We start from the raw sequence: 18,653 nt of genomic DNA on the forward strand, positions 1-18,653 counted from the left end.
ATGTATGATAAAATTCATATGAAATTTATGATAAAATTTATATGGAATCTAATTTCTCAAAGGTCACATTTTAAATCAATCTGATTAGAACATAATGGAAAATGTGCTTGAATAAGATGTATAATCATGTACCATGGAACTATAATTTTTAATGGAAAATTTAGTGTGAAAGAAAAGATTTTGAAAGGAGATTCTTCATATAATTTTGCTGCTATTTTTGAAACATTGAACATAGGAAAGGAATAAAGTGAAGATGTAATTTAAAAAGACTTTTTCAGTTCATGGCTCTTTGCAACAGAGAATGTTTAGTCATCTTTGACTTAATTCTGACGTAAAGCCTATAAAATGCAGCGTAGACTGTGTTAGTGATCAGGGACACTTTTCAACAGGATTAATCTTCTCATGGAAAGATGGAGTGTTACTTTGCATATCTGGGAAGTAAGATTAAACACAGACTCTAATGGCAATTGACTAGCCTACAAGCATAGACAGATTTAATAATCTGACCGTCTGACTCAGAGTTCCATGTTATCCAGGAAAACTAAAATTTACACTCGAGGTGAAGGTGTATTTGCACTGGCTGAAGATACAGCACACACCCTGGTGTAGTGGGGTGTATTCGCTTTACTGTGGGGGATGTTTTGTGCTGTGCACTCTGATGCTGTTCCTTTCCTCTGCTAAGAAAGTTGAATGAAAGCAGTTGTTTTGTGCCACTCTTCTGTCTTCCCTTAGAGGACACTGTTCTTAGATGGCTTCAGGGCCTGGGCACGATGAGGCTGAGATGTGGAAGTATATGCCATCAATTCCATCTTTCCACTTCAGGGGCGTGGCCTGTTAGTATTTCACAGAGATATTACTAGTGTGGATGTGGGAGTGGAATTTAGTGGAAAAACTTTATTTCCAATAAATATTGCTCTCCTTTATTTATATTTAGTTGTGTTTTTCTGTAATGAATCCTTTTTATTTTTGTCTGTTTTCCGTTTCTATGACAAAATAATAGAAGCTATGAGATTTATACAGATAGGAAGCTTATTTACCCCCGAATTTGTAGAGTCAAGAGAATGTTACCAGCCTCTGTCTGCCTCTCTGAAGGACATGTTGGTGAATGGCACTATAGCAGAAGTGTAAAGGGGCCCGTTAAAAGTGTTCTTTTTCTCTATCCACATGGGGAAATGTAATACTGCCATGGACTGCTGCTTTATCTATGACACTTACATAGGTCTTTTCTCTGCTTTTCTCTGACTAAAAGTAGCCAGCTATCTGGCCGATTTTAAGGAAAAAGAGAAAACGGGAAGCTTCTCACTTTTAAAGATCCTGGATGTTTGGGTTAGTTTGTTTTATTGTGATATTCAGTATCCTGCAGTATAGAAACTATTGGAGTAAAAGCCGTCGGTCTGTTGCTAAGATCACTTATCCTAGCATTCCTTCCCTCATTGTGGCAAGGACGGTCACGCTTGTGAGGAAACAGGAAACGTGGATGGTCTTCAGTGGCATTCCTCAGAGTTTTTCACTGGCAGTTATTTAAAGATTTATTGGAAACTTACGTTCCTTGGGCTTTTTCTTCAGAACACACTCGGACGTGTTTCCACTTGTGAGAGGGTACTGATGAGAACTCAGCCTTAAAAACTAGAGTCTGCCCTTCTTTTGGGAGTCGTAAAAATAAAATATAAATTCTACCTTAAACAAAGTAGATGATTGTTATTTGGCATGATTAAGCAAAGAGGATTAAGCCATTGTTAATAGATTTCAGCTCTCATTCTTTAGACAGGATAAAATGGCTGAAGGTATTATGTACTGGGAAGTAGATTTTTGTGGTAATTATCATCTAGGAAACATACAACTATAGCGTGACTGTTGGGAATGGTAGATACTGTTTTCCCCATTCTAGATTTTTCTTCTTTATGTCTTCATGTCCAGTTGCCTGTTTGATGTGACTGGCCGAGTTCAAACCTATGCCTCATTTGCCACCTAGGAAAGTATCAGTACCTCTCTTAGACTTTGTGAATTCTTCTATTTACACACAGTCTGCTATCTACACAAAAGATACTTAGTATCTAGCGCCCAGGCTTTGTTTTTGCTAACAGTACAGTGATAGATGATGGTTCCTTTCTAGTATTTATTATTACAAAATAGTGTTTCAGTGTGGCATGATCTACTCATCTATGTATAATATATGCTTTGTTCATTTCTGTCCTCCATTATCTTTTTTAACCATTCCTGTCCTCCTCTGTGATGCAGTTCTTCTTCCCCAATGTTTGTCATTCTATTTCTGCTACTCAATGTTTCCTTTAGATTTCACATAGTGTGTTTCACACATAGTGTTTGCCTCTAGAATCTGGCTCACATTATTGAACTCTGGTTACATCAGTTTCCCTGTGAATGCCTGGGTTTGGTTGTTCTTTATCCATTCACTCTTTGAAGTACACATAGGCTGATCCAATATTGTGCTTTTTGTGAACACTGCCAAGCTGATCATGGATACGCACATGCCCCGTGTGCTGACTTTGAATCCTTTATAAGCAGTCTTACTTTCTAGTGGAAAGAGACAGAAAAATAAATAAATGCTCTGGAATAAAATGTTAAAAGACATAGTAAAGATGTTGGGTAGGCTGGGTGTAGGTTTTGTAGATGCGTAAGGCATCCAAGGGCTTTTTAGCGGGTTTGGGTAGAATTCCTTCTCTGTAGTATGGCAGAGAAGGTGTAAATAATTTGCAGTTAGGCAGCAAGCAAGACTAGCAAGGGGTCAGTTATAATCAAGTTGGGAAAACATGGTAGTCCTAGGAGGAGAGAAGTAGCAGCCAGGGAGATGTTTTTGAGTGATTGTGTTGGTTAATTTGGTTTTTAGGAGGTAAGACCCATTAGACACTCTGATGGACTAGCTATGTTTGCCATAGAAGTGCAGACTATTCAGTTTGAGCCACTGAATTAAGAGTATGCTTCTTTTCTGCTGTAAGGGTTGATATTGGAAGAGGGATATGGAGGGAGGTCTACTTCAGGAGTTTAACTCTAGACATGTGATATTGACACTTCTACTAGACATTCAGTTATATCCAGTCTGGACCTCAGAGAGACTGGCTTAGGAGCAATAATTAGTTTAGTTACCTCTGTTGGTGCAGCCCTTGTGCTCATCCATTCCCTCTATGCCTTGCCCAGGTTGTATTTACTCTTTGTGATTATAGTGATCTTCCCTTCTCGCCTTTCAGTCACTATTTGTGCTGTTTAGTACTTCATTATTTAAATGACATTTTTTTTTTCATTCTTCAGTGAGGGGCATTAGGTTGCTCCAGGGTCTATGAACATAGTTGAGCACATGTCCTTTGGGTACATACCCAAAAGTAGTATTGCTGGGTCTTGAGGTAGGTTGTTTCCTAATTTTCTGAGAAATCATCACACTGATTCCAAAGTGGCTGTACCAGCTTGTACCCCCACTAGCAATGCAGGTGTGTTTACCCTGCATCCTCCCCAGCATAAGTTGTCATTAGTGTTTTTGATCTTTGCCATTGAATGTGCATCTTACACACACACACACACACACACACACCTATTTTCTCTCCTTTCTTCCTGCTTCACATTCTCACCTGGCCTTCTTCAAGCCTTGAATTAGTTATCCATTTTCTCAGAAAGGTCATACTTGGTCTACATACCTGAGAATTGTCTTTTATCTTGTGGCTCTTACTGAAAATTTGTGAGTTTATCAGTGTACTTTGACGGCCATTTATTTTCCAGTCAGTTGTATTGGGCCTTAAATTCTGTGATATTGGGATGTCTGCTTCATCTAGCATCGCCCAGCCTAACATTTTTCAGCTGGTGCTCAGTGCTTCTTATTACAATAAAAGAATAAAAGTAACCATGCAATAAAATCAGCCCTGTGTTTATGCAGTATGTAGGAATATAATTTGTATTCCCTTAGGGCAAATAAAATTTACAGTGAAAGCACATGGTGTTTATGAAGAATACTGTATTAACTGAATAATTACTGAAACATTTGTAGTTTTAAATAAATGCTATATCAAACAAAGAAGCCATTTGTTTAGTATCTTTTGTTTAGTGTTGTTGGGATCATTTCTTAACCCTTTCTAAATTAAGTTTATCCACTGCTATAACTGTGTTCTCATTTGTTCAAGTGATCTTACTACATACACTCCCACACTTCACACTAGCATTTTCCACATTATAACTGTTTTACAAGCTCTTTCCAGTTCAGTCTTCAACCTTAGTAAATTTTCAAGTCTGACTCACCAGTGTTTTCCTGTAGCAGTGTATGTCCAGGTGGTAGGTGATAATATTTGTGGTTTTCTTACTCTATGATTTATTATATGCATATGTTAACTTTTTTGTTTGAAAAAGTTCATTTCTTGCCCTTTTGCCCTTGAAGTTCCTGCTGATTTTAGCATAAATCTTTCTTTTGTCTTTCAGCAAAAAGGAGTACAGATGATTTTGAAGACAAGAAAGTTATTAAGAAAAGAATCAAGGAACTTAAATTTCTAGATCCTAAAATTGCTCAGAACCTTTGTAAGTATATCACATATGAATATCATTAGCAGATCGATTCTCTGTGGATTGTTTCTTGAAATCTACTCATTTTGTACTCATTTTGTGTCTTGTTTTTTATTATTTTAATTTCTTTACTTGAATACTAAACTCAAATATAACTCTCCATGCAAATTATGAGATTAAATTCTTGAAAAGATTAATATATACTAGAAAATAAGAAAAGAATTTAAGATGAAATTCTGCCTCCCACAAATATAAAAGGAAAGGCTCTTTAATGTTCTTTTTTTCAAGTATTAATGATGAGGAATTTGGGTAATGATATCACACTTTGATAAAAGAATCAGTAATCCATCTATTCTTTTATTCCCCCAAATATCTATTATTTGTGACACTTGATCATGCAGGCCAGTAGTTAGAATATTAATGGAAATAAAGATGAGGAGGAAAATGAATTTCATTATCCTACCTGAGCAGCTCAGAGTCTTGTCCTCAAAAGCATTGCTGGAAATATTTTAGATTTAATTACTGTTATGGGAGCTAAATACATAGTGTTCAATTGTCTTCCTGGCTGTATTATTATAAGAGAAGGCAAGAATTTTGTTCCTAATTCATTTCTTACTGCATCTTAAATGCATCATAGAGGGTTTTGCTTGGAGCTGAGATAATTTGACCTTTGTATATTAGTTTCTGGTGATGCAAGAGGGACATATGAAGAATCTAGAGGGATAAGTAGTGTTAACATGGCTTTTAGCCTGCTTCTCAATTGTTACATGCCTCGAGTGAGCTCTTGGCAAATATTGGAACCAAACAATTCTCCAGCCAGAGGATAATGATCTATGCAGTTGATTAAGGAGAGAGTTATATGAGAGAAATATGTGTAAAAGCTGGGCTTTCTAGTTTTTCTATTAGTGTTTCAGAAAAGACTCTCCACTCCAATGTAGACTCAGATTAGATCTTTATGGTCTACTATGGTGGTATTAATGCTATTGGCCAATATTCAGTTCATTTTTTGGGGTATAGATTGATTGCATATATTGTTGAAATATGAGCGGCAGGGCTGCTTCCCACCGCCACCCGGCTAGCTTTACCCGAAATAATTACACGGAAACTGTATTCTTTTAATCACTGCCTGGCCCATTAGTTCCAGCCTCTTATTGGCTAGCTCTTACATATTGATCTAACCCATTTCTAATATTCTGTGTAGCACCACGAGCTGGCTTACCAGGAAAGATCTTAACCTGCGTCTGTCTGGAGTGGGAGAATCATGGCGACTCTTCACTCGGCTTCTTTCTCCCAGCATTCTGTCTGTTTACTCCGCCTACCTAATTTTCTGTCCTATTAAAGGGGCCAAGGCAGTTTCTTTATTACTTAACCAATGAAACAACAGATAGAAAGATGACCCACCTCCATCAATATATTGGCCTATTTTATATTGTTATCATCTTGTGACTTGCTTGAGCCTTTGAATATGTAAATGGAGATGAGATCACTTCTGGGTGGAAGCATTTGATTGTTCTTGTGGTCTCTTTCAGAGTTGTCCATCCTTGTAATACAATAATTACATTATACTGCCTAGTCCCCTTTCCCTGAGATGTATTTTTTTCTTTTTCTCAATTGGAAATGATATTTTTGCATGTGCATAGTACATTACTTAAATTATGGGCCTTAAATATCTGCATATATGAGAATTTTTCACTGCGCTATCATTGTCTCACATAGAAGCACTGCAGATTTCTCATTGGATGTTGTCAGAGTTATACTGTGTAATCTCAGAAAAATAATTTCATGTTTTGAAAACCAAGTGTTTCCAGCATTAAAATTGTTATTCTTGACTTAAAACGACCTTTTTATAGTTCTGAATGCAGCCATTTGAATACAGTGCTTCCTGAATGGATCAGCTAATTTAGTCAATGTCTTCTACTCAAAGTTGGATAATTGACTTTCTGGACAAGGTTATTTATTTGTGTAAATTACAGATCATGTACTAAAATGTCATGAACTCAGAGATTGTAAACTACTGTAGTAATTGTTATTTTCTTTGGTGCAAGTTCCATGTTTCTTCTCACATTTATTGCAACCCACCAGATAACTTTCAGCATGATATTATTGATAGGGAATCTGGTGGATTTTCAGTTAAAAACCCTTGAATTTTAGGTGGTTTATTCTGACAGCAGTTGAGTGTCTTTGTGCATAATATACATAAAATATATGTGCATTCCTGTTTGTAGGTTACAAAGCCACAATATTGCCCTAGAGAAGGATCCTGTTCATGTTGATTGCTCTAGGTAGAGGGTGATTTTTCTAAGTTATTTAATTGAGAAACATGTCTTAGAAAACCATTCATCGAAAAGATCCAGAAGCTACATCACTACATATTGGTGTAATGCATTAGATGTTTATTGCTACCCTTTCAGATTGTACCCAAGTGTTCCGATTTAAACTCTACCATGCCTTAGCAGCTGCTTATTGCCACTAAAAGAATATTTGGAGTCAAAGTAGTTTTCTGGTTATAAAACACAGTCTTGAGGTATTGAATCGTAAGATTAGTCTGGTCTAGACAATAACAGCTGGTTTCGAATGAAACAGCTTCATGGGATAGTTGGTAGGAGAATGCTGACAACTGACCTGAGAGATCCCCTTCTCAATATTACCAAAGAGAAACCTGATGTACCTCTGCTGTGTCACTTGCTATCTTTGAAACATGCTGTCCAACTTTGAGACAAGAGCTAAAAGCTACTCATGTATTTACCTAACTTGTTTAAAGGTGGCTTACTTCCCAACTGTTGAGTTCATGATTGTTTTGGCAATGACTTAGGGCCCAACAACTCGGATAGAATTCTGCAATCAAGAGAAGTCTCAAGAGTTTTATGAGATTCATGTATTCTGCCAGATTCTTTAAAAGTTTGAATTAGACCTTTAAAAAAAAACAGTCCCTAAAATCTACAAATCAATGCAAAGGTTGAAATATTTATAAATAGCCTCACTGAACAAACACACAATTGCTGCTTGCAAAAGCTGTGTGCTGCACTTAGCTGAGCCCATGCTGCTGCTGTAGTCTGTCCCGTCACACTGGGAGGGGCAAAGCCTGCCAGAGTGGTGACATTCATTTTCTAGCACCCATTGGATCCCTCAATTGCATGTTTCATATGTGACTCTCCGTAACTTCTAATCATTTGAAATATAGACTTCTGTAAAGTCTTTAAGTTGAGCATAGGTATTCGGTTCTTTTCTGTTCTCCTTCTTAACTAAACTTAGGTCATTACAGCATAGCTATTGTAGACTGCTCTTATGCATCTGTTACAGGACTTCTAGAATTCACTAACGGTACTATAGTATGGATCGTGTTTTATGTCAATAAATAGTTCATGAAAGTCAGGCCTGGAAAAGGTGAATGGGTAGAACATAGAGAAACCCAAACTTGAAGCTTGCAGCTTCCTTTGCTAGAAAGTTGGTGACCCAGTGCTCAGAGTATTGATAAGAAAGGAAGCACCCTTCCTATACTGAGATTTTACTGGAATTTCATCATAGTTCCTCACTGCATAGCTGGTCTTAGTTTTCACTTCCTTCAGAAATAGAGCTTGTTCCATTGCTCAAAACCCACATCATAAATCACGTTGTTAACCTGAACTCTCTAGTGTAGCCCAATACCTTCAAGTAGCAATAATATCATTCAACTAGCAAAAATGACCCTTGAGTTTAGATATTACCTTTCAGGAAGATAGAACAAGGTGCCTTTGAGTTAGGCCAGCCCTGTATGTCTTACATTATCTCAGTTGTTCAGTGAGTGAGGTGCCCACGAGTAAGGCCAGCGCTGTATGTCTTACAGTAGCTCACTTGTCCAATGTATTGTTTTCTTTTTATACTCTTCATTTAAGCTTATGATATCTATCTTCTTAGGCTATGCATTAATTATACCTAGGAGAGGCTTATAAAATATGTGATATAATTTATAATCAACACCCATGGCTAAAGAAAACAGCCATCATTTAGAGGCTTATTTATAACCATATCTATTTTTCTCTGTCTCTCCATGTGAGGTAACCCTCTTATCCTGAGTTTTGATGAAGAACTAACTTTCCTTTTAATTGTTATGACTGTTCTGTGTACATGCTCTTCTTATACAGTAGGTGTGATATCAATTAGTGCTGGATTTTACATAAAAAAACAAACCACACTAATACATTCCTCTATGACAGTGTAGCATTTCATTCACTGACTGCTATACTTGATTCATACTGTCTTGGATAACAGTGGGACAGCCTTCCTGTTAAAGGTAGCACCCACGGTGTTTCATACAAAAAATTCTATTGAGCGCTTACCAGCGCACTTGCCAACCTAGAGTCCCTGTTGATAGTTGTGATAGAAAGTACATGATTGTGTGTGTGGTGAACTTTGCATCACGTATGTGATCTTAGGAGTCCACGACAACTCACTCCTCTCCAACCTTGCTTCAATATAACTGTCTTAGAACTTCATCAGTGCCTGGTCTTGGTGATCCGAAAACATTACAGCATTTCCTTTTCAGAAATATTACTTGTCTAGTAGTTAGTGGTAAAATAAATCTCTGAATACTAAAGTGTCATGAGCCACGTTTTGGTTGGTGATGTCTGTCGTGATCTAGCCTTGACGGGTTCGTACATTCCAGTGTGGGGGAATGTAGATCAGAAACATTCAGTAGGACGAACGGTAGGGGGAACAGAGATATGAAAGAAATACAAAGACATGGGATAGTACTGGAAGGGCAACTCAGTGTATATTGAAGACTGAATCAGCCCACATTTAATTTTATTATGCTTTTGTACCTCAATACAAAAAGGGGGGAAGAAGGCAAAAGACTGGTTTAATATGACTCAAAGGACAACCAGAAAAATTGCTTGCTTCACTATTTGAGACATCAAGGCATTATTTCCTGAGTAAAGCATTTGATGCTTTGGGCAGAATATGCAATGAATACACCCTAGATCAAGTATTCTGTAGGCAGCCACTGCCTATGTCAAACTATTTTAAAAATGAAGGAACATGAATAGGCTTGCATTCTTAGACCTTTGGTCAGGATGAAGTGGATCCTCTGTGGACCATCTTAATGTCCAAAACACCAAGTAACCACACCCTAGGTCAGAATTTGTAGGCAAACATGCTTTCAACAATTTTGAAAGAGCAAAAAGAAGCTCAAACTCTCTGACTTCCAGTCAAGGGGAACAGGCTTACATCTGTAAATCCCCACACTAAAGCATATCTCCTTACCTCTCCTCCCTATCTCTCTTGCCTCCCGCCGTAAGTTTATGAATCCTGCTTGCTTTTTCCATTCCCATGCCTCTGTCCTCAGGAGGTATTTCTCTATCCAGAGATGAGCTTATTGGCTGTTTATTATTTCTTTCTATGTATCATTAACGCTCATTTTTAGTTATTTTTCTATAACTAGTTTAGTGCATTTTTTGATGATTGCCTTTTAATTCTCATTCTCTTAGTTGTTCATTTATTAGTCTTCGTGATCGTATGGTTTTTATATTTTTTACTTGCTAGATAATGTTGCTGCAGATTACACATTTTAATTCTATAAATATCTGGATATTTTGGACCTGTTTTTTTTCTTACTTTTAGAATATTAATAATAGGCCTTCATATCTTTTGACTTCTTGGGGTCAGAAATATGGAAGTAAAACTGGTAGTGAGAGCACAGAAGATACCCGTGTTCTCAAGAGTGAGAAAGGGTTCAAAACAGAAGCAGTTAATGGTTTTAGAGTTTTGTGAGACATACTGTATGTATGTATGTATATTATATATGTATATATATGTACACACACACACACATATAGTTTCTAGCCCAAAGGCAAGTCAAGTAATCAAAAACTTAAAAATAACGAGTTTACTGGGTATAAATTATGACAGTGTTATTTTTTTGAGATGAACTGATTACCTCAAGCTGGCCTCAAACTTGCCATAATCGTTTTTGAGATGAACTGATTACCTCAAGATGGCCTCAAACTTGCCATAATCGTTTCAGTGCTGAGGGTAAAGGTGTGAACCACCATGACATGCTAAGAACTGAGTTCGTGGCAATGTGGCAGAAACCGGTGGGTGCTCTGACAAAGCATTATGTCTAAAGCCCTGCAAATAATAGCATATATATTAAAATCTCTCCTTGAAAGATTATTAGATTATACAACAATGTATATATTATTAAAAAGAATAAACTAACGTTGAGAATTCCCAACAATATATGATCATTCCCTATCCATATAGCAAATTCATTATGGAATTTTATTTTCTAAAATAGTTTCTAAAGTTTAAGTTTTAGTTAAGTGCAAATCTGTCTCTCTAGCATATTTTCTACAGTATGTTTGAATTGTACTGTGCTGCTAGTACCTGTAAAGTGGAAATGCATTGCTTAGCTGTTTTAATGCTTTACTTTGAACTATTTAGTAGTGCTGGAAAATATTATACAAGGCAATAATGTGTGCATAGACAAATATTAAATGCATATATTGACATTTTATCACTTTCATGATGGTTTTTATAGCATATCAAACTTATTTAAGTTGTTTTAAATCACTTGAAAATTGGCATGATTCTGATGGTTGGTAAATAAGTAAAGATTTAAAAGTTAGCTGTGACACCTACATAGGAAACCTAGATGGATTCTTATGTAGCAGCTCTAACCTGGAAGAGAGCATATACTGTACTAATGAACTTTCCTCCACAGCAGTTCTAGAAAATGTGTGTATACTCTGATTTTATGTAGATAGATCTACCTCTTGGATCTCTTTATCACTTTATACATTATGACCCTTTCCCACTCTCTCAGCAATCTTCCTGAGCTCCTTCCGGGTGCCTTACAAGGAAATCAAGACGATGATATTGGAAGTGGATGAAACACAGTTGTCAGAGTCTATGATTCAGGTAAACAAACAGACACAGCTTAAATTCCAATATTTCATTGCAAGCTTCTCATTAAATAGTAATCTGTAAGTGAAGCAAAATTCTTAGCCCAAATCATTCAACTGGAAAATCATTGCTGCATAATTAGTTTGAGCATAGCTTCTGCATTGCCAGGAGATAAAACTCTGTCTCTTCTCTTAACTGCAGCTAAATATAACGCTATCAAAATGATTGCATTTCAATTATTTTAAATGATTCTTTCTGAAGGCAAATTGTTGAGTTTTACAATATATGTTTTTGTTTTTATTACAGTTAAGACTAGTGGTATATTAATTTAAATTTGTTTTATAGCTTTACCAAATGCATTTTCTTTTGTTTATGGAATTGAATCATTGTCTGGTAAAAGTGAGGGAGAGAGCCTTATTTCATGTTGTTAGCTTTCTGTGTAATTCTTCCTGGCATTGCTGTGCTCCCAGAGGATCTAGGTCTTGCTTGTAAGATCCTTACATTCATTCCAAGCTAGAAGGTTCTGAAAGGTGTGTCTTGACCTTAGCATTTTGTGATAAGTGACTTTGTTGAACTGAAATTATTAAACTGCGTATAAGGTTTTCAATATGTAAAACCTTGACCGAACGTGAAGTTGGACAATTAAATCACATTGTGTGATGAAATTCTTTCATTTACCATTTTGTGTTCTGACAACAATACACTTGTCCTAAAAAAGTAATTATAATACATATTTAGATGTAAAATATTCAACTATTAACATTTATGCTATATATATAATAGTAATAATGATGATTCTTATTAATAACAAGGTAAAGAAAGCAACAAGCCAGGTGTGCTGTCCCTTGCCAATGATCTCTCCACTCTGGAGTCTGAGGAAGTAGAATGCAGATTCTGAGGCCTTGTGGGACTCCATGGGGAAATGAGGGTGGGGCACACAAGGTTTGCTTATAATAGTGAACAGTGGTTAAACTTCATTAGATGTTTTTGCCCATCAGTAACTGATACCTCCAGAAGTTCCGTTTGTCATATGGTGGAACAGACTCTTTTTTTTGAGATTATTCGTGCAATGAATTGCATAGACTCAAAATACCCAATTCAACCACTTTACTTTAAGCACTATTTTTTCCCTGTAGCATTTTTTTAAACTGGATTTTTTCTTTGTTGTTGATTGTGTATGTGGCTTCTTGCTGAGAGCAGATGCTTAGTTCCTTAAAGAAAATTTTTCTACATAATGCATATTTGTGTTTCTTGTAATGAGTTTGTTAAATATTTACAGAGTAGCTCTTAACTTGATTACATGAATGTTTTGATAATTATGTGCATTTGTGGTCTAGAGAAAGGAAAAAGTTTTTTTATTTTGTAATTGATGTCCATACAGGTTCATCTTCATATAATTTCTTAATGTACTAGTTTCTTTTGGCCATTACAATTCACGTCATTGCCAACAGATTACAACAAGAAATTGACTATTTGCATTGCCTTAAAGTAGAAGCCCAGCACTGTTCTCACTGAGCTGAAGTCAGGTTTTGGCAGGTCTGGATTCTTTCTGTCTCCCTCTCTTACTGTGGACCATCCCTTCATCTTGTGGGCGGTATCACTGTGACCTTCTTTCCTCTTTGCATGATCACATCTTCCTGTTCCTGTTGCACTCTTCACCCTCTTGATTATATTAGACACTGAGGTACTACAGGCTATTCTCACCACCTTAAGGCCATCTGATAGTAACTGGAATTCCAACTGTAGATAAGTGCCTCTTGGGTCTAGATCGTATTGTTTTTTATAACATACTCAATAAATGTAAAGCCAGTGCATGATCTGAAAATACATATATATTAGATGTTTTGTAGATTTTTTACATTTTTCAAATATATATATATCTATATGGCTTTTATATAGTCATTATAAAACATTAATTTCATATTATTTAAACTCTTACATTTAATTTAAAAAATTCACTCATTTTGCATGAATGTAGAAGTAAGATTTTATTTCAACAATCTGTTCACAATCAATGTGTCAGAAGTATATCTATTTTATGCCACTTTTGTACATCATTCTTCATGTATTCAAAATAAACATATTAGCATTGCTAACACTTTGTTGTATACACTGTGCATAATACTTTGTATGAGTGTCTGTCAGAGACCTCACCTTCTTGGAGTGTATATTTTGCCAATAGTAATGATATTTCCATGTGTAATTTTAATACAAGACAGGTGAAGCTTTGTTGCGATTCATGAAAAGTAGAAATAAGATTGGGAGAAGATAGTCTTTTATGAGTTTGAGGCCAAAGGTACTTAAGTGGAGACTGAACCATGGGCATACAGAAGGATAAGCTAAGTGAATAGCATGGTGGTGTTCTTTCTGGCAATATACCATGGATGCTGATGATTAACTGCTATGTTTAGACAAGGTTCATGGGCGTTTAGTAAGGACCTGAAAGCAGAGGAAGGTGGAGCCTGCACTCTTACAAATCATGGATTTTTCTCAATGGAACACCCAAATACTAAGATGAAAATATGTAAATTCCTATGAACAAATCAAATATAAATAAATAATAGCTAAAATAATTACTGAGATATGATGAGCATATTAAAAAATGCTAAGAATCTGAGTGGCCCCTTTTAATAAGGAATTTGACAGTGTAACTGTAACTTGAACAGAAAACAAAGATAAATAGCCAGGCTTTTGGTCTCAGGCATTTCCAATAAGAGAAATTGATGTGGCAAAAAGCACATACTTTTAATGCTTGCATTCACCTTCCTAGAATTAAAAGTGGCTACCTTTTTCTGAGGGTATTCTTAAATTGCCTCTTTTTTATTGTTTGTTTTTAGTCAGTCCAACCATTTTTCTAGAGGTAAGCCTGTGGCATGTTCTTTGATGTAACTACTTTTGATGTATGACACCCTCTAAAATTATTTTAAACCAATAGTGCTTTGAGTGAGTTTTGTTACTGCCAAGAGATAAACATAGCATTCTATAGAGTCAGTTTTTATTTTTTCTTCAATCTATACATAATTTGGATCTGTGACCACCGTTTCCTTATCCTTCCCCTTAATTTTAATGTTAGAGTACAATACCAGAGTATTTTTAAACAAAGGCTTTGTCTATTTTATTTCTTTCATGGGGTTGCTTATTTGGTTAAATAACAGCTCGCTCTTTAAATGGTTATGTTAAGTGTGAGGGTTAGAAATGTGAAAAGCCCTGAACAGCTGAGGAACCAGTGGGTTCTAGACCATGGTAGATGCATGCAGATACATGGTAGATAAATGCGTGTGCAGTCTATCTGCAAGGTTCCTTGTCCTGTGTCTCCACTGCCTCTAAAATTTTCCTCCCCATCAGAAAATTTACTTTTAAAGGTGCCTTCAGTTTTTATTATTAAAACAAGATCCTTCTAAGTTAACTTTTGTAAGCACTGCATTAAAGTTTCCTTCAATCCTTACCTATTCTTTCCCTTGCCTTTGGGAGCAACTTATGGTTTCTTTGATCCCCTGAGTAAAGTGCTGAAATATGTTTGGCTTTGCCTGGGATTTCTGACATTCAGTTCCTTAAAGCTGAAATGTAATGGCTCATATTTATCCAGGTGAGAAAGCTCTTCCTTTGGTATAGGTTGAGTTCTCCTTTCTCAATTATAAGCTAATAAAATAAATATTCAGTAGTTCTTGATTTGAATATATAATAACTCTGGCATAAATAAAAGTAAAATTGACTGTTTCCAATCTAAGTGTTTTGTTGCTTAAGGCTTAGGATAAGAGAGGTTATCTAGAAATAAATAAAATTATTTTCTAGACTTGTTTCCTTTCCATAGGTTGCTTATTTATTTTCCCAAACTTGGAGAGCTTCATGTGAAGGTACTTTTCTTTGGTTTTAATTTTTAGAATTTACTAAAGCACCTTCCTGATGAAGAGCAATTGAATTCATTGTCCCAGTTCAGGAGTGACTATAACAACTTAAGCGAACCCGAGCAGTTTGCTGTTTTGGTGAGTACCATGTGTCTCATTAACTCTATTTGCTGGGAGTTTTTTTACTGTGCAAAACAAGAGGAAAAATAGAAAGCTTTTTGACAACACTCTTCATTTTGAGCATTTAATGGCCATATTGCTTTCTTTTTCTTTTTAAGCCTGAAGGTATTTGTGACAAATTGTCTTGATTTAATGCATTTTAAAGTTAGGACTTATATGAGTTCAAAGGCCTTTTGAAAAATATGTTTGTAAATTTTCTATGTAACATATAAATGTAAAATATGTTCACTCCTGAAAAGTTTGGTATATATGTGATTTTTTTGTATATCTATGAGTTCTTGCAAACTGCAAGGATCCATCTCATCTCTCATTTTAATAATCCACTTGAGTCCATCTCATTAAATTGAAAATATTGTTTTCTTGACAATGAGAGAGAAACTGAATTCATTTGAAAATAAATCTCATCAAGGCATCTTGGTAATGATCTTGTTCCCTTTTCTGATTTTTGTAGGCTGGGGCCCAGAGGTGAAAACACCTGTTGATTAGCTGCATTAGCTTGTATTAACTGCACTTCATATCAAAGTTAAGAATTATTTTTAATGCCAAACATTTTTTTCTCTGCTCCCTTGTCCCAGCATCAAGTGATCCTTTTTAGGTTGGCTGTAATTAACATCATAAATAACATTATTTTTCACTGTTACTTAGTGTTGTTTCCTTAAACAATTTTACTCATGGACATACCTTCTTTTATGAATTTCAATATAATTTGAATATTAAGTAGCACTATAATTGAATGATTTGATATAATTTTAAACCAAAGAAAACTGGGAAATTTCTTTCTTTCATTTTTTTAATTGATTTTTATTGAGCTCTACATTTTTCTCTGCTATTCTCCCCTCCCTTTCAACCTTCTCCCAAGGTCCCCATTATCCCAATTTACTCAGGAGATTGTCTTTTTCTACTTCCCATGTAGATTAGATCTATGTATGTCGCCCTTAATGTCCTCATTGTTTAAGTTCTCTGGGATTGTGCTTTATGTTTAAAAACCACTTATGAGTGAGTACATGTGATAATTGTCTTTCTGTGTCTGAGTTACTTCACTCAAAATGATGTTTTCTAGCTCCATCCATTTTCCTGCAAAGTTAAAGATGTCATTTTTTTTTCTGCTGGGTAGTACTTTATTGTGTAAATGACCACATTTTCCTTATCCATTCTTTGGTGAGGGGCATTTAGGTTGCCTCCAGGTTCTGGCTATGACAAATTTTTACAATTATTGAATCCTTAAAAAGAATCACTCTTTCTAATTGAGTCCGTTTTCCATTTGTATCTGAGGCTAACCATGTCCTATTCCTACTGAGCAGTGGCCTGCAGAATAAAAAAGATAAATTTTCACAGCTGCTGCATTGTATCAGATTTTTCTGGAATGCAAAAACTGCTTTCTAATGGTATCTTAAAGTAGGAATTTTAGAAAAAGAAAACAGTATTTTTTTGCTTATATCTTAGGGTATAATAATAACCTCTGGGACATAATGGAGTTATATTTGATACATTGTTGACAATTCAAGTTGACTAATTGTTTTTTGCCTATCTTCACTCTGTATTTAACATATTGTATGTTCCTTCCTTTAAACTTTTTCTACACTTTATTTGGTTAACACATTTAGCTTACCTCCCTATAAAGTTCTGAGAACTGCCTGTAGAACACCTCAGGAGTGAAAAGGATATTCATCATATTACTGTCTTGTCAATTTTCTTTAATATTGGAGCTTTTAAGCACTGATTATTTTTATTTTTGGTAAGCTTTATTTTAAAAACTTATAAATAAACATCACATAATACACAAATACACACCCATATCAAAAGTAACTAGGGCCCAAGTCTACCCATCTCAATGAACTTCTGTGCATTTAAATTAGCCATTTAGAATAGATGCTGTATAGCCTTACATTGGATTTTACACTTTCATATTTTTTTTTCACATTAATGTGACTAAACACTTGACAATAGCAAGTGTTTGTTTTGAGCCATAGAATGAGGATGCAATCCACTATGGTCAGGAAGTCATAGCAATAGAAAACATGGGCAAGCTAGCATTATTTTCACATTATATCCACAATTAAGAACTGGGGTCAGGGTGGGGGTATGAGAGGAAGAGAGGTGGTGGGAAAGGCATGTTTATTTTTTCCTTTATTCTGTCGAGAACCTGGTCTCATAGAATGATCCTGCTCATCTTTAGTATGTGTCTTACCATATCAGTTAAACCAGTCTAGGAAATGCCCATGCTAGACAAGTCAAAGGTTTGTGTCAAGGGTGATTGTCAAGTTGATAACAAGTGTATGGAAATGAGTATGAGAACTTAAAGTCAACCAGAACCTGCACGTTCCAAGCTTGATCTACCTCTGTACACATGTCTGATGCCATGGGAAGGATGTGTTGCTGAGAGCATTTTCCATGGATACTGGGGATCGTGTTTCCACTTTCTGCTTGTGATCACTGTTCTTGACTACAGTATGCAGTTTCTTGTCAGCTTGATATTAACATCTCAAGGGTACCTATTTTGATGAGAACTGAATTGTTTTTATTCTTTTGTCTTTAACTCTTTCCAGTCTGTTTCCCCACCTCCAAGTCCCCTCTTCACCCCACCGCCCTTGTTGCACCTCTCCTTTCTCCACCCATCCAATAAGAAGAAAGCTACCTTAAAGGCCTAGACTACTTTATATTATAAAAATTATATTGGACACAGCGTACAAGACGTCTTAGAATGATGGGTATTTTCTCTTCTATCCCAATTTAAAGCTTATCTTTGATGACCAAGGAACAACGAGTACAGTTTATCAACTTTGTATCAATGACGATTTCATGACTTCTGGAAATTGATTATATTTCTGTTTATATGATTCCTATAACACCTATTTTTATAACAATAATTTTACAAAACTTCTTGAAGTTATCTAAACTTCAGATTTCTAACTTTTTATCTTACCTTGAAAACATATTTACCCTTTAGTGTTACTTAATGTACTGTATGTTTTCTTGAGTGATTATTTCAGGTAAGGACTAAGGAAGTAGTCCAGGAGTGCTCTAATCTTAGCTCATCTTCTGCCTCCCGTGAATAGAGCCAGTTCTTGCTTTTCAATTTGGTTTTCAAGATATGTAACTTTACTCTTAGTTGTGTTTCTTCTCTTGGGTTCTGTTAGACCGATACTGCAATTTGTGGTTCCTACCCTGTTCTCCCCTGCCCTTATCTGTTCTCTGCTGCCCTTGCCCTGTTCTCCTACAGTGTTCTCCCCTGCCCTTACCCTGTTCTCC

General features: G+C 35.8%; 1 protein-coding gene across 1 annotated transcript in view; it reads left to right on the top strand.

Moving 5' to 3' along the window:
* Positions 1-18,653, top strand: part of Diaph3 (diaphanous related formin 3) — a 467,044-nt gene that overhangs the window by 208,769 nt on the left and 239,622 nt on the right. Inside the window, exons 18-20 of the mRNA XM_057786074.1 lie at positions 4,417-4,512; positions 11,300-11,394; positions 15,261-15,362. Coding sequence (XP_057642057.1) covers positions 4,417-4,512; positions 11,300-11,394; positions 15,261-15,362 — 293 coding nt within the window. The remainder of the gene's footprint in view (positions 1-4,416; positions 4,513-11,299; positions 11,395-15,260; positions 15,363-18,653) is intronic.

The sequence above is a fragment of the Chionomys nivalis genome, chromosome 12, assembly GCF_950005125.1.
Source record: "Chionomys nivalis chromosome 12, mChiNiv1.1, whole genome shotgun sequence".
Taxonomy (NCBI): domain Eukaryota; kingdom Metazoa; phylum Chordata; class Mammalia; order Rodentia; family Cricetidae; genus Chionomys; species Chionomys nivalis.